This window comes from Lepisosteus oculatus, chromosome 27 (genome assembly GCF_040954835.1).
Source record: "Lepisosteus oculatus isolate fLepOcu1 chromosome 27, fLepOcu1.hap2, whole genome shotgun sequence".
Classification (NCBI taxonomy): domain Eukaryota; kingdom Metazoa; phylum Chordata; class Actinopteri; order Semionotiformes; family Lepisosteidae; genus Lepisosteus; species Lepisosteus oculatus.
In genome coordinates this window covers 7,847,678-7,862,328 of record NC_090722.1, presented here as the reverse complement: position 1 = coordinate 7,862,328, position 14,651 = coordinate 7,847,678, and the positions used below count along the sequence as shown (strand labels likewise).

General features: G+C 42.6%; 1 protein-coding gene across 1 annotated transcript in view; it reads left to right on the top strand.

Moving 5' to 3' along the window:
- The window catches only part of LOC102691513 (pleckstrin homology-like domain, family B, member 3), a 33,666-nt gene that overhangs the window by 15,002 nt on the left and 4,013 nt on the right, over window positions 1-14,651 (top strand). Inside the window, exons 4-14 of the mRNA XM_069184694.1 lie at window positions 604-741; window positions 1,397-1,525; window positions 1,936-2,091; window positions 4,309-4,419; window positions 9,910-10,014; window positions 10,453-10,549; window positions 11,332-11,521; window positions 12,562-12,649; window positions 13,105-13,257; window positions 13,662-13,881; window positions 14,370-14,455. Coding sequence (XP_069040795.1) covers window positions 604-741; window positions 1,397-1,525; window positions 1,936-2,091; window positions 4,309-4,419; window positions 9,910-10,014; window positions 10,453-10,549; window positions 11,332-11,521; window positions 12,562-12,649; window positions 13,105-13,257; window positions 13,662-13,881; window positions 14,370-14,455 — 1,473 coding nt within the window. The remainder of the gene's footprint in view (window positions 1-603; window positions 742-1,396; window positions 1,526-1,935; window positions 2,092-4,308; window positions 4,420-9,909; window positions 10,015-10,452; window positions 10,550-11,331; window positions 11,522-12,561; window positions 12,650-13,104; window positions 13,258-13,661; window positions 13,882-14,369; window positions 14,456-14,651) is intronic.

The window sequence follows — 14,651 nt, the reverse complement described above, 5'->3', positions numbered from 1 at the left end:
TTAAGGGACACTTTTTAGTCCTAATAAAAAAGCTGAATGGAGGTATGATTGTGAATTTTCATCATTTTAAAGGGAATACACGTTGAATACAGTAGTTGTTTTATCCTGCACTTGGTAAGCCTAACCCTTAACTGTTAAAACCCAGCTTAAGACTAAAACAAAAGTGTTTTGACAAAGGGAATTGTCTGTGCATCAGATAAATTCTCTGGAAAAACCCATGGAGCATAAATGTTGGGATTTTGAGATTTACAGTTTAAAGAATTATCGGGAGCATAGAAATAAAATATGGGCTGAATACTGTGTTCATTTGCCATCACAACCTGGAGTTGTTCAATTTCCTTTGCAGCTGTACTTCCAAACTTGCACTGAAACCATTAGGAATGATCCCTTTTTGGGGCTGTAATTGCTGGCAGAAATTGCAGTACACGTATTGATCCTTAATTAGAAAGTGATTATGACATGAATGTTGCATACTATACAACAAATTAGTTTTGGATATTTGCAGATGGGAATTGTGAAAAGTGAAAGCTAATGAAACTGGATGAAAGCTCTGCTGGTGTTGCTCCTGAACTCTGACCCTGGCCTGTGTGTTGTGTGGTTCAGATGCAGATGGAGCGTGCTCTACTGGAGGGGGAGCTGCAGACCGAGCAGGAGGAGCTGACCAAAGAAACCCAACGTCTGGACACCCTCCAGGAGGCCCTGAGGCAACAGGAGATGAGATTCCACTCCGAGAGGCAGCAGGTACATACATCGGTACCCAGGGCACTGATTTCAGGAGAGAAACTCGCGGCACTTATCAATCTCCTCTTTTTGATCAGTGTGGAAAGTGGGAATGGAGATTCTTGCCATGCAGAATTGAGTTGGTTTTCACACTCCCTGGCCAAAATATTTGGAAATAAACACATTAGGCCTCTGTGGGCATCCGAATCACTTGAACGGGATGTTGCATGTATTCTGCGAGGGTCTGAAAAATTTGCAGTCCAGTCCCATCCCCTCTTCCATCATTATATTCATTTGAGGTTGGGTTTCTTTATGTTTTTAAGGTTGGCTGTGTTTAACACCATTCCAAGATATAGGAAACTTGTTTTACAGAAAACTAGTCTAGCCACGGGCACAGCATCCTATGGTGGATGTCAAATCCTCTCTCAACATTTTCCCTTTCCGGAAGGAGTCACCATTGCAATCCACGTTTCACCAATTTTCAGTTAGTACTGTATGTCACAGTGGGATTGCTCTGGCCTTGTAAGATGAGTTTTTTTGAAGCTCTTTAAGCCAATCGCAGGTCGCCGTGTGCTAAGAATGCGTGTCAGTCTGTTGCTGATATTTTACCCATCGCTCCTTAGGGACGTGTTTGATCTGGTGTCTGTCTCTCTCTGCCTCCCCTCTCTTCATCCAGGAGAAGATGAGACTGCAGGCGGAGCGGCAGAGGGTGGATGAGCTGCGGCAGCGCCAGGAGGAGTTCCAGCGGCAGGTGGAGACCCAGCCCGAGAGCCTCCGGGAGCAGTTGCGGCAGCGCCTGCAGGAGGTAACGTAGACCAGAACTGAGATGCCAGTACGAAAGAGGCAGTTGGGTCATGTGCAAAAACATTCTAGAAAGTATATACTCTTCACATGTCAGACCCCTTAGTGAGATGACCTACAGATATTTGACCCAACCTAGAGAAGAGTGTAAAATGAGAGAAAATCCAATCTCTTACACACTCCCACTCCCACGCTCTTGCACTGCTGCTTTCTCTCCTTCCCTCTCAGTTCCCATTCAAGCCAAATTTTCTGACAAAAGAATACAAGGCACTAAAGTGATTTAAAAGTTCATAAATTATAAACGCTCTCAATGCATACTTTCGGCCGATCTTTTCCTCTCCTGGCGTCTGGCATGGCCACTCTCCGATGTTCTTTCTTCCTATTTTGCATTCACGCCTTTTCCCTCTCGCGAAGGAGAGGGAGGCGCTGGACGGGGAGGTGCGGGCGTTTGAGGATCTGGAGTTCCACTTCCTCGAGAGGGAGAGCGTGCTGGAGGAGGAGAGGGAGTCCGCCCACAGGAAGGCCTTGCAGGACATCTCCCAGCAGCAGCACCGCGTCAACTCCATCAAGGTACCGCCAGCCCTCGGGCCTTGTCCTGGGACACTCTGGTCACATCGGTCAGCTCTTGGGTTGTTGTGCAGCTCTGGGCTGCCAGCTGTCCAGTGTCACGAGTGCGGAATCTCTTCCCTAGTATACAAAGCTTGTATTTGTTTGAACCTTTTATTAATAGTAAATAATAATAATGGTAAACCCGTCAAGTGAATCTTTTTGGTTCCGGTTATGGAACCAATAATAATGATAATGCTGACAGCTGTAACATGTGCATGTACTATCTCAGAATACTTTACGACTAACCTTGATTTGGGCTTACATAAGGTTGTGTGGAGCATAGCTCGTATGTCAGTTCTGTTGAGGAGCATTTGTAGTTGAAGGAAGGGCTCATTCAGCTTGAATTAAACAAGGTCTTAACAGGAGTCAGGACACACCCATCCCAGTATTGATCAACCCCAGCCCTGCTGGCCTTCTGTGATGTAAATTCTAGCTGGATAAGAGAGCAGATTTTTGCATTCACTCTGCCATTTTTTCTCTTGCTTGTAAGACTGGGTTCAGGTCTGTTTATGCACAGTGTGAAATGTTCTATGAATCCTCAACCTGTAAAGCAGGGTTACTTCAGCTGGCTGGCAAAATGTCCATCAATATTATTATTACTGTATTAATAGTATAGTATAATCACTATAATAATATAACATCGTAATACTATAAAATTGTTTATTTTTATAACAGTAATTTTTCACAATTCTTGCAGAAAAGATTAGAGAGGGCAATTATGGTTTTGAATTTTAATTGTATTGAGGCCTTATTAGCATTCCAGTTAGGTATGTTAGAAGAGTGGGGACATAAGAAAGCACCTCGATGGCAACGGGGACGTCCCATGCAAGTCCTTCAAGACCGGAAAGTATGCAGGTTTTTAGGCCTCTTTAAAGCAGGGCTGTGGAAGTGGTCCAGTTAAGGCAGTAACCAGTTTGATAATTTCTATACATTTGATTGGCATAGAAACCCACAAACGCACAGACGTTTCCGGTCTTGGATTGGACATCCCTCCTGTTAAAACTCAGCTTAAGTGGCAGAGGGAGTACAGAGTCAAAGTATGGGACAGAAATGGAGCTGTTTGGATTGAGGGGGGAAATACATCTGTTACTAAGTAGCTTCATACAAACCCCCAGGACTCTCTGTGTGAAAATTAGACACTCTTTTAGAGGTAATACATCTGTTCCAAATATGTTGTCCTTTTTTTTTTGGGTCGTCAGTGTTACATAAATCCTTGGGTTAACTTTGAAATTATTTTAAGTCCCCCTACTGTCTATCTGTAGACTACAGCTATTCTGCTCCTTTGACCTGGCTGTTCTTAGCGTTTATCTAAAATGGGGAATTATCCCAGCTGTTGTTTTTTCGAAGCCCATTCCAGGGCAGCAGTATCTTGTTTTTACAACGTTGCGACTAAACTGTGCATCAGCTTTCCGACACGCACTGTACCTAAGGTCATTATTGTGTCTTTTTGACTGTAGAGCTCTGTACCATTATTACTGCACTAATCCTAGATCCTCTCTGCCTGTAATTCATGGATGGTGATGACCTGCGATGATTCACTGTCCCTGGAACAAATTCCTTGTAAACTATGTATTTCCTTTAATCTGGTATAGTTTCTGCACCTGGAGCTGCAGATATACTGGACTGGAACCAAATTACTTTGTCTGGGAGTTTGAAGTGGAGTCCAGTTTGACAGAACACAAACTCATTTTTTCTCGAATGATTAGGATATATGGTTTTAATCGCTGGCAATGGTGGCTTTGGGCTCCTTTTTTCCACACGAGCGATGGCCTCCCAGTGACCGTTGTGAGTCACTGGCGCTAGTCAGAGCTCCTGCAGCTATCCGTCTCCAGGTCTTTAAAACAGCTGCTTATTATTTGACAAGGCTCTGTGAAGGAGAAAAAGGTCTTGCTAAGCAGTTCTGCCCCTGACAAGATAGCTTGGGTAGGAGGGAGCTGGTAGTGCGCTGGCTTTAATCTAATCCTGCATTCTAATGCAATCATAGATCACCCCGCCTTCCAGCCACAGAGAAGAGCCCCGCTGAATCACACAGCTCTGTGGGCTGTCGTCATGTGACGGCCAGGGGGGACGAGTCAGACCTTCTGTCTGTTGTGTAAGAGTTGGAGCTCAGAGACATCCTCTGTGTGTGTGTGTCTGTGCACTACTGTTCTTAAGGGATCGAGCCATTTCTTTTTGCAGGAGAGGGTAATTCAGCTGCGAGATCAAGTGAGGCAGGTCCAAAAGCAGAGTGACAAGGAGCTGCAGAGGCTCAGCCAGGGCAGGAAAGATCTTCTCAAATGCCTCCACATGGTAAGAAACTGTTGTTTTTCTGATTTAAAATTTGCTTCACTCTTTTAAGTAGGGGATCTCAAGCTCTTATCTGTAAGCAGAGCTGCAGTCAGCTAGCTGAGATAACCCAGTTAAGTAAAAATCAGCACAATTAATAGGTCTCATCATTGTCTGTTTAAAGTTACCAATAATCAGACATCAGACTTTTCAGCTGCTTCGCAGATTTCGTCTTTGAAGGTTTCAAGTTTTCCTTTAGTGTATGCATAAAGTTCTAACTCAGTGGTTTTGTGGTTTTCATTAATTACCTTGATCATCTGATTTCATTTCTGCCCTATGACTTGGAGCAATGTGGAACCAGTGGTGAGAGTGGTGTCCACCTTCACTCCCAAATTTGAGCCATAGTGCAGAATTAAAAGAATGTGGCTGTAGTACCTTGTCAGAACCTTAGCAGACCCTGTGATTTTGATAATGGCCATCATCTGAACCTTAGGAGCTCCATCCAAGCTATTGTGTGTTTGTTTGTGGTCTCTAGAGTCTTGACGTTTTCGATGACCGAACGGAATTGCTTAGGCTCTGTTTTACTTTTTCAAACTCCTTGGAGTCAGATTGCAGTTAAACTTGACAGCTTGCTGTATAGACCTGAGCGAAGAGAACGCCACAGACAGACTCTAGTACTTGTTTTGATGTGTTTTCCAGTTTCTCTAAAATTATTTGCAAATGAGCAAAATGTGTGTTTTTTTGTTGTGCAAATTGTTCCCACATTGCAGTTGATGGAGGCATAAGAACACTAAGTTTTCACTGCAGAATGAAGCTGAGAGCATGTTAAAAGAAGCAATTTAGATGCTGGTTGGATCAAAACCTAGGCATGTCACTGACAAACTGGGAAACAATAGCTTGAATGACTATCAAGCCTTACTATCCTAATATACGTTAAAATTCTTTCACCTCAGAAATATCGCTAGACTACATCCTGTGTTATTGCTAACTGGCTGAAAAGCTGATCAACACATTTGTCATTTGTCCGAATTGACTATTGTAACAGTCTACTTGCCAAGGTTTCTAAATCCACATTGAACAAACTCCAGTATGTCTGAAATTCGGCAGCCAGAATCCTGACCAGGTCTAGTGCAAGTAATCACATTACTCCTATCCTGGAGTCCTTGCACTGGTTTCCTGTCACGTTTCGTGTCAACTTTAAAATCCTCATGCTCACCTATAAGGCTCTGCATGGCTTGGCACCTCGGTACCTGTCTGAGCTCCTATCATCCTACTCCCCACCTCTCAATCTTTGCTTTTCTACTTCTGGTCTCCTGTCTGTCCCTCAGGCCCGTCTACACTCTATGGGTGACAGGGCCTTCTCCTGTTATGTCCCAAAGCTATCAGAGAGTCACCTTGCCTAAACTCCTTCAAATCCAGACTAAACACCTTCTTCTTTAGAACAGCCTTTACTTAACTGGTTCTGTTCTTTACCCCTCTGCTCCTATTGTACTCAGTACCCCCATCTACTGTCTCTTCTCATTGTGTGTTTTTGTTGTCGTTCTGTAAAGCGCTTTGAGAAGCCACCTTTAAAGGCGCTACATAAAATAAAGTTTATTAGTGTTTATTATAAAATAGAACCACATTTTATAAAGTTTCCCTTAAAATGAAAGCAGCTTGTCAATTAAGTGCTACAGCTTACTGTTGACAACTGATTAATTGAGCAGGATAATAAATATAAGCAGAGGTATGATGCTTAAAGTGCAGTTTAAATTATTTTATTTTAAAAGAAACTTTAAAACTCTATTTTCTGGAATCCTTACCAGTAGAACACTTTTAAGATGTCTGTGCAATGGTGTGCAGATGCATAGACCTCACAGGGTTAGCTATGTTTTCTAGTTATAAAAACAGATTAAATAGCACCCTCACAAATTCTTCAGAAACACTGCGCTATCAGCAATGGGACATTCTGTAATCCGAGGAGAGTCCAGGAGGAATTAGCCAGGAACAGAGTTTGTGCTGATTTGAGGCACTTGGACACCCCACCCCTCCATGGGATGGGATATGCTGAACAGTCAATCATGGGATATTTAGTCACCCTGACTGACCCAGCCTGGCTGACCAGATTTGCTTGAGTGTAGTCAGGAGTCAGAATCAGCTAACTGCCAGCTGTCACAGTTTATGTGGTTCTTCTTTTCTAACCTGTGCTGGCTGCATAGGAAAAAAAAAACCCACAGCATTTAATAGTAAAATAGTATTGGTGCAGACAATTTTCTACAGGTAGGACTCTTTGTTTTCAGTGTTTACTTTTAGTCACATGATAGCCCTTTAGACTTACCTTTGATCCCTCTTGTTTTCCAGTTAAAAACCTAAACGTTTGCTTTTTTGCCAAATGAATAACTTCTTTTTTAGCATTGAAGCCCCTGAGTGTTTTACCTTAACAATCACTGAAACAGTTTATAGGTGACACTGATCACTAATCTCGGAGATGCTTTCACGTGATAACGCATCTATTTTCACCAGTTTTTGAACACGACTTCCTGACCAATCGATCATTTTTTAAAATAAAATTTAAAACAAATTTGGTTAATAAAGATAAAAATATCTTACACCTAGTAATAAATACATTTATATAAAATCTAATGTCACTCGCCAAAGTCTAGTGACAAAGACTGCTAATGGAACCTTTTGAAGGCTTAAAGGGTGGAAGGCTGTTTGAAAAAAGCTAAATGGAGCTGTAGTTGAGGGACTTTCACTCTATATTTTGTCACTCAGATTTTACTTTGTCATTCAATACAGTGCCTTTTTTCTCCCAGAATGCAAAGCATAGGAAACTACTTCTCTCATCTCCCAAGGACACAAATATGTAACGTGTTGACATACTGTATCGCAAATGAACTAGAGATAGAGAAAGAGTGAAGATCTGTCTCCTCAGACAAGGCCTGGCTTGAATTACAGGTTGCTGGAAAGCTGCAATTACTGGCCAGAGGAATATGTTTTTTTAGCAAAAAAAAAAGCGGAGACAGAAATCTAGAATTGTGCTGAAAAATGAAACATTTAATATTTATTGTCAAAGGCACATACTTTTCATATTTTTCAGGGCAACATACTGTATAATACATGACATTTACAGGAACAACCATCACAAACCAATAAAATGTCATGTTTCATTTTCAAACCAAAGCTCTTTAAGGTCAGTTCTTAGTTTCAATTCTTAATTATTTGTTATATCACTGGGAAACAGAGGTTTAAAGGAGCTCTACCTTGAAAATAATACCTATTCATTTGACAGAGCTGGCTTTCTAAAGTCTAAAGTCACAACAAACTTACCAGAACTAGAAACAACAGCTTGCAAATGTGGTAGAAGAGTGTGATTAGAGATTTTTTTTTTAATACTTCCTTCTGCTCCCAAATGGACAGTTTTTCTTTCAGTTTAATGTAAAGATCACAGGTGGAGCTCTTGAAGCCTGGCTTGGCTAGTTCAAACCTGAGCTGTCATTAGCCAGATGTGACCAAGATTCTCCACACAAATAGCCAACTCTTACACAAGTGAGTGGGATCACATTCGAGGTCACTCTCACTTACCCCTGTGATGACACTTTATCTTGGGGGGGAAAAAACATTAAGGGGGAGGTGGAGCAGTGTAGCCAACACCACCACCCCATTACACTGCTGCGTAGAGCACAGACAAGTCAACAAGGTCCCTAATGAGATCTTGGGCGCTTAGCTGTTTCAGGTCAGCTTGATTCTGCCAGGTTTTGATGTGAATGTCACCTTATTCCTCCAGTCAATCCAAGCTCCTGCTCTGAGATAATGGAGAAAAATTACAGTTTGTTTCCCTGCCTGTCAGGTCTGAGCTGACCTTCAGACGCTGACGTTCTGAAACACAGCAGGGACTCACCTCTGACTTTTGAACCCTAACGGATTATTTATCGTCTCCTTGTGTGAGGTGGCTGCTTGGTGAGAGTACTCTTTGTTTTGGTTCAAAAGAGAGAATTCCCCAGGTCCCAGCGGTTAGGCACTTATTGCAACATGGATTTCAGTAAATGCAACAAAATAAAAAAATATTTTATGGAGAAAATATATAATGTGTAGCCCGAAGTTAGGACCTATAAAGCAGAGGTGTCTAGTCTTGGTCCTGGAGCACAGCTGTATCTTCAGGCTTAAATTCCAACTTGACTCTTAACGAGCTAAGTCAGTTGGCAACCAGCATGAATGGACCACTTTAACAGATCTTCAGATGTGACTACTTTAAAGAGACCCGGAAAACCCACAGACAGACACGCTGCCCTCCAGGACGTTTTGGATGCACCAGCTACACTATATACTGTAGCTATAACCCTGCTATAACTTCCCACTGTTACAGTAATATAACTAAAGTAAATTCTGCTAAGCAATGTCAGTCCCCATTGTACCTTCTTAATGAAATTCTAAGAAGGGTCCAGCTGCTTAGTTCTGTTTGAAACATTGACAAAGTGTTTGTATTGAGGAGACAATTGCTTGTCATGGGTATTATTTTAGTTGTGTTAATAGTTGTCAAACCTTGTGAGAGCAGACCTGTCAGTTGTATTCATGTCGGAGTCTTTCTGTTTAGTTTTTGTGTGGATGATGCTCCTTGGTTGCAGTATTGTCCACTTTGAGGGGGGAAAAACACAGCTTAATAAACAAATGCAGCAGTTGTCTTTAATAGCTGCCTCCTCTGGTTGCACAGGCACTAGTTTTAAGGAACTGGTTTAGTTTCAGAATTAGACAAGGGTGCTGTCTGTGCAGTCACTGGGTCTGTGCCTGTTCTGGGACTTTTGCGCTTCTAAGCTTTCGCCATCTGACAGTCTTCCTCTCACATGTCCAAGTACCTCTTTTACAGCCAGTATTTATTCTCAAGACAATTATTTTTACAAAACAAAAGAGATCCTTGCTTTTCACATGATCCACCATATGAACTGAGCTGTTTTGGACAGAAACTACCAGCACCTTTGGTAAGGTACTGTTTTTTCTGATTATTTTAGGCCAGAGAGAGCAATGAGGAGGTGATTTTGATCGCTTATAGTGCTATACTTATAGTATACTAATTTAATAGTATTAATAATAAAGCAGAACAGCAAATTAATCTATATTTTTTATCCTTAGCATCTGTTCATTTGTCCAAACAAGGCTGCAAGCACAGAAGTTCCATACCTCATATACAGAGAGAGAGAGTTACTGCAGATGTGAAACTTGAAATGTGGGGAAGGCAGGAGCCTCATTTGAAAGTCCACAAGCGAATGACCACACCAGGGTTGACTGTACTCCGGTTCTGGAGTGGCTTGGCTAGGTCAGCACCAGGTCCAGGCTGGCTCCAGGACTGAGAGAGACATCCCACTGTCAGACAGGATTCGCTTCTTGCTTTCTGCTTGCCTCAGCCTCAGCCAAGAGCATCGCATGATTGAAAAATAATTCTGGAGGAGCTGGACCAGCCTAAAGTCATCACAGTTTGAATCAAGGATTTGGAACATGCCTTGCGTGTTTTAAGGTGGAATATTTTTTGTGTTCTTACAGCATTTACTAAAGGACAAGAAACAGCTCTCTGACCTGGGCCACCTGGCGGGCTCTGCTCCCTGTATGCTGTCCCTGTCACCCCTGTCCATTCACAGGCCAGGACAGGTGGGTGTGCCCACTCTTCCCTAATGCCCGACTCAGAGTGCAGTCTTGTGTTTGATTGTGAGCACTCAAAGGTCTTACTACAGCCCAGCACAAAATATGAATATACAGGTTTGACAGTGTATTTGGAGGTGTTAAAAATGTAAACAGGTAGATAATGTTGCCATTTTACTAAAGGACTTAATGGAGCAAGCTACTTGGCATGTTCTCAGAGCCAATTGTTTCAACAAGTGGCTGGAAGAGATATTTGAATCAATTTACTACAAACTACCGGATGAGCTGTATGTAGCAAGTGGCCTCTTCTCATTTGTAACCTTTCTTATTCTCTAAGGGCATAAATTTACTTTTAAAGCAGCGCCCTTGAGTGCCTCGATGCTTTATATGGGGAAAACTCCAATTTTCCGAAGAATGTAATCTTTTTCTTGTTCTCTGCTGTCAAAGAATCTCTTGCCGGACATGAATGCCATGTCAAGCCTGCAGAAGAGGAGGAGCTCAGACAAGAACTGCAAGCCCCCTGACAGGCCTGTGTCTGTGCACGGTAAGGACAAGGAGAGGATGGGGTGGCGTCTGTATTCAGTTAAGAAAGTATGATTGCCGTCCTGCTTTATTTTCTAAGGACCCTGTATGAAAATCCCACTTTACCCATTACCTATTTACTACAGTAAGTAGCTTACTTATACATTTTCTACACTCAATACAAATGCTATTAGAGTAAAAGGTCTCATATTTTAAAATGAGACGGTTACACTGGTGCCCTTCCAGGAATTCCTATTGGCATTCCTGTTTCTCTGGTTGGGAGCTAGCCTTTTGGTGTGTATAGGATGTACAGTATCTACTGCTTGTATAGGGTGTGCAATATGTGTGTTAGGAGATACCTGAGAGACATCAGATCAAACTCACTCCAACTGCACACGTTTCACTTGCAGTATTTTCAGTATCTGTACTGTACCTCCCCATCCACGTGATTGAAGTGTTCTCGGGAAATTCTCAGTAATGAAAAGCTTTGAAAATGCCCAATGTACGAATAAATATGAAGAAAATTAAGTGATATGTCCAATTTAAATACAAAAAATGTTCCAAGTTATAGAGATCAGTAAAGGTAAGTTACATAAAGGATCTGGGTAGAATATGACACTGCATTCTTCAATGCTGCTATCCCATAGCTTTAGAGAGCAACCAAAAAATCAGGCAGCCATTCTTCATATATTCTGTGCAGTTTTACATGAGATTTAAGATGGAGGGTAGAGCTGTTTCGCCTAGTATTGTACAGATGTTAAGCCTGCTATCCATGACCTATGCTGTGCTTTGCCTTCCTCACAGGTCGCCTATTAACAACCATGGATAGTTATCCCCAACCCACATGCCCTCCAGAAGTAACAGTCTCAGAGCTTCACAGCACAGATACCTCGAAAAGCCCTCCTTCTTCCCCACTCAGCCAGGCCAATGGCTTCCTTTCCTACAATGGCAGTATCACCCTGAATAACAGTGTCACGACCTCTCAGGCATCCAGGTGAGTTCTGCTGCTGACCTGCAACTCTGGAGCTGCTGCAGGTGGTCTCAGCAAGGATCTGTGCATTGAGTAATCTAGTCTGCAGCTTTTAAGGATCAGCTCATTCAGATCAATCTCTCATCAACTCTGTGTTTGATTTAGAGGGGCTGGTGTGGTCTAGCCCTTTTGAGTTTCTCTGAATAGGTACATTCATTCCAGATTCCTCCCACCTCCTTCCCTGACATGATTTTACCCAGTACATGACACTTCAGTGTAAAAAGAAAAGAACCTGTTAAATTCCATGATCAATGGTAATGGGAAAATGTAATCAAGGAATATTTAATTTGGTTAGAGGCATCAAACGTTCTTGCAGACTGGGAACACACAGGACTTGTGCTTTTTGGGTCCTGCTAGAGACAGTCTTAATTTAATAAGAAATCACTTCAATTTAAGGTAAAACAGCTTCAAATAAGGTTTGTTTTTCATCTAGCAAAAAATCTTAGAGGTTTAAATGTGATTCCAGCCCAGCGATCTATAAATATTCCTGTTCTTGCAGTATTCCTGCAGAAGATATGGGCATCATTTAAGGAAAGCAACAGCAAAGTAAATATTATTAAACTCAATATGACTACTGGATGCACTATAGACCTGCAATTACAAGATTTTTCGTTTTAGTTGGTTTTTTATATGAATGTAACTTGTTTTATTTTTTGATTACTAAAAATGCAAGATGTCATTTTGTGGATATTTCCAACCTATAAAAAATGCAGTTTTATAATAATGGTTAAAAATGGTGGTACCTCCGTGTGAGACATGCTGCCACAAATCTTCTTGGTCTGTGTTCAGTGAACCTAAAAAGTAGAAGGCCTGAGCACATCAAAGCATACTGCCCAACACGGAGTGGGCAGAACGTTTGCATGCGGCGGTGGTCCTGGTCTGTGGTTTGTGTTTTGCAAAGCCAGAAGTTCAGCCTTTGAAAGGGGCTTTGCCCACTGTTCTAATCGGACGTCCAGCCATCCAAACAGGCAGCAGCTCACCTGTGCGTCTGCTTGTACCTATAGCCCAGGCCAGGGAGTCCCCAACATTGAAGAGATCGAGAGGAAACTGCGGGAGGCCAAAGCTGAGAGGGAGCGCCTGTTGAGAGTCCGGGTGAGTCTGACCACTGACTGGAGGACCATGGAGCACTGGGAATCAGCAGTTTCCCCAAGTATAAAATGGAGGACTGTGGCTCTTCACGACTAGGATTATAGACCTCTGTAGTGGGTGATTCTGCGGTACAGTCTGTATGTACTAGAAAAGGTTCAAAACTAGAAAAAGGCTACAACTAAATCTTCACCTTTCAAGCTTGTCAAGGAAAGTAAAACAAGTAGACAACATCATTCGAATGACCATAAGCCATTTGCTCCCTGCCTTTGATTAGTACTAGTAAGAACCATGTAGACAGAGGCAGGAAATCTCATTTGACAAGTTTATTTCTAGCTTTTTTCTATGCACTTTTGCTATGTTTCACATTGACACACTTTGAAGAGGGATTTCATGTTGGGAGTATCCATGCGCTGCCCCTTGCTTCTTTAACAACGGATATTTCAAAATAATTATCGCAGGAGGCCAAGAAGAGAGCTGAGGAGGAGGCCAAGAAGAGAGCTGAGGAGGAGGCCAAGAAGAGAGCAGAGGAGGAGGCCAGGCAGAAAGAACTGGAGTCGTCCCCACCTCCGTCGCCTGAATCGGAGCTCAGCTCTCTGGGCAGCAGTGTGGAGGTAGACTCTTGAAACCCCTGGTGTTTTAAGCTTAAAGGGGAAGGAGATTTAACATTCTATCCAAGGAATTATCATCAAGTAATTAACATTGTTTTTTAATCTAAATTGACTTGTGAGTAACACCATTTAAAATAAACCAAAAGGCTGGCGTTTTACACCTCTTAAAGAACGAGGCTCTTCAGAAAGCAGGATTATAGCAATCAATTTTCAATAACTCGTGAATCTTCCCAGCGAGCAAAGGCCCAGGAGCTTTGGGTGCTGCCATACCCAGCATTCATTACTTTGGAAATATTATTTAATTGGATCCAAAAAGTCAGTCCCCGTGACTTTGAACGAGCCGCGGGGGCGGTGGGCCGCGTTTTGTGAACGAGACTGAAACTGCGCGGCTCTTCTCGTGTTGCCAGGCCAGCCCCCCGCCCTTCCGCTCGCTGATCAGCTGCGAGGCCTTCGACTTGCGCGGCCACCTGGAAGCCCTGGGGCACGGCGTGGAGACCTGCCAGCCGGTGGCCGTCACCCACAGGAAGTGCAAGGGTTTCCTCACCAAGATGGGCGGCAAGATCAAGACCTGGAAGAAGCGGTGGTTTGTGTTCGACGGCGAGAAGAAGCGGCTGGCCTACTTCGCAGGTGAGAGGGCCACCGGAGGGGGAGCTGCAGAGGGTGACAGTGTGGCGTAGATGATGGTGTGTTGGCAGCAACACCTGGCGGTGGCTGTCAAATGATCCGATTTTTGAGGAACAAAATATTTGTGTCATCTTTACTCAATGACATTTCTACTACAAATAATTTATAGCACATGAATGTTTAGATTTTTAGTACATTTTTACATTTCTCAGAGTAGTTGTTCTTCTGTACTACAATTTCATATGCATTGTTATACCTGATGGTGTCATTAATTGGGGGAAAAAACAGATTCAGATGAGCTATGTGGTACCGTTATTCAGTTCCTGTGTGAGCTTTCTTAGTGGTGTGGGAAGGTTTCAGAGGACATGTGGATTCTACCAAAAACCAGTCAGTGTCACCCATTGATCTCAGGCACTTTGTACAAAACCAGGGAAGAAAGGGACTTTCGTCATTTCCAACTGTAGCTTTGTTTTTGTTTTTTTACCTTTCAGACAAAGAAGAGACTAAACTGAAAGGCGTGATCTATTTCCAGGCTATCGAAGAGGTGTACTATGATCATTTACGAAGTGCCTCCAAGGTACAGTTTGGTTGAACCCTACACTGAAAAGGTTGCTGTCACATTTCCACAGTTCTGACCACAGTATTGGAAGAACAAGGCATTTTCTTTATCCTCTGTGGCTTAGTGAGTTACTATTTTAGTACAGTAGTTTGTTTTTGAAATGTCAATGAGTCGTTCTTTACTTTCAGTTGTATCTGCATGCTGTATGATGTAT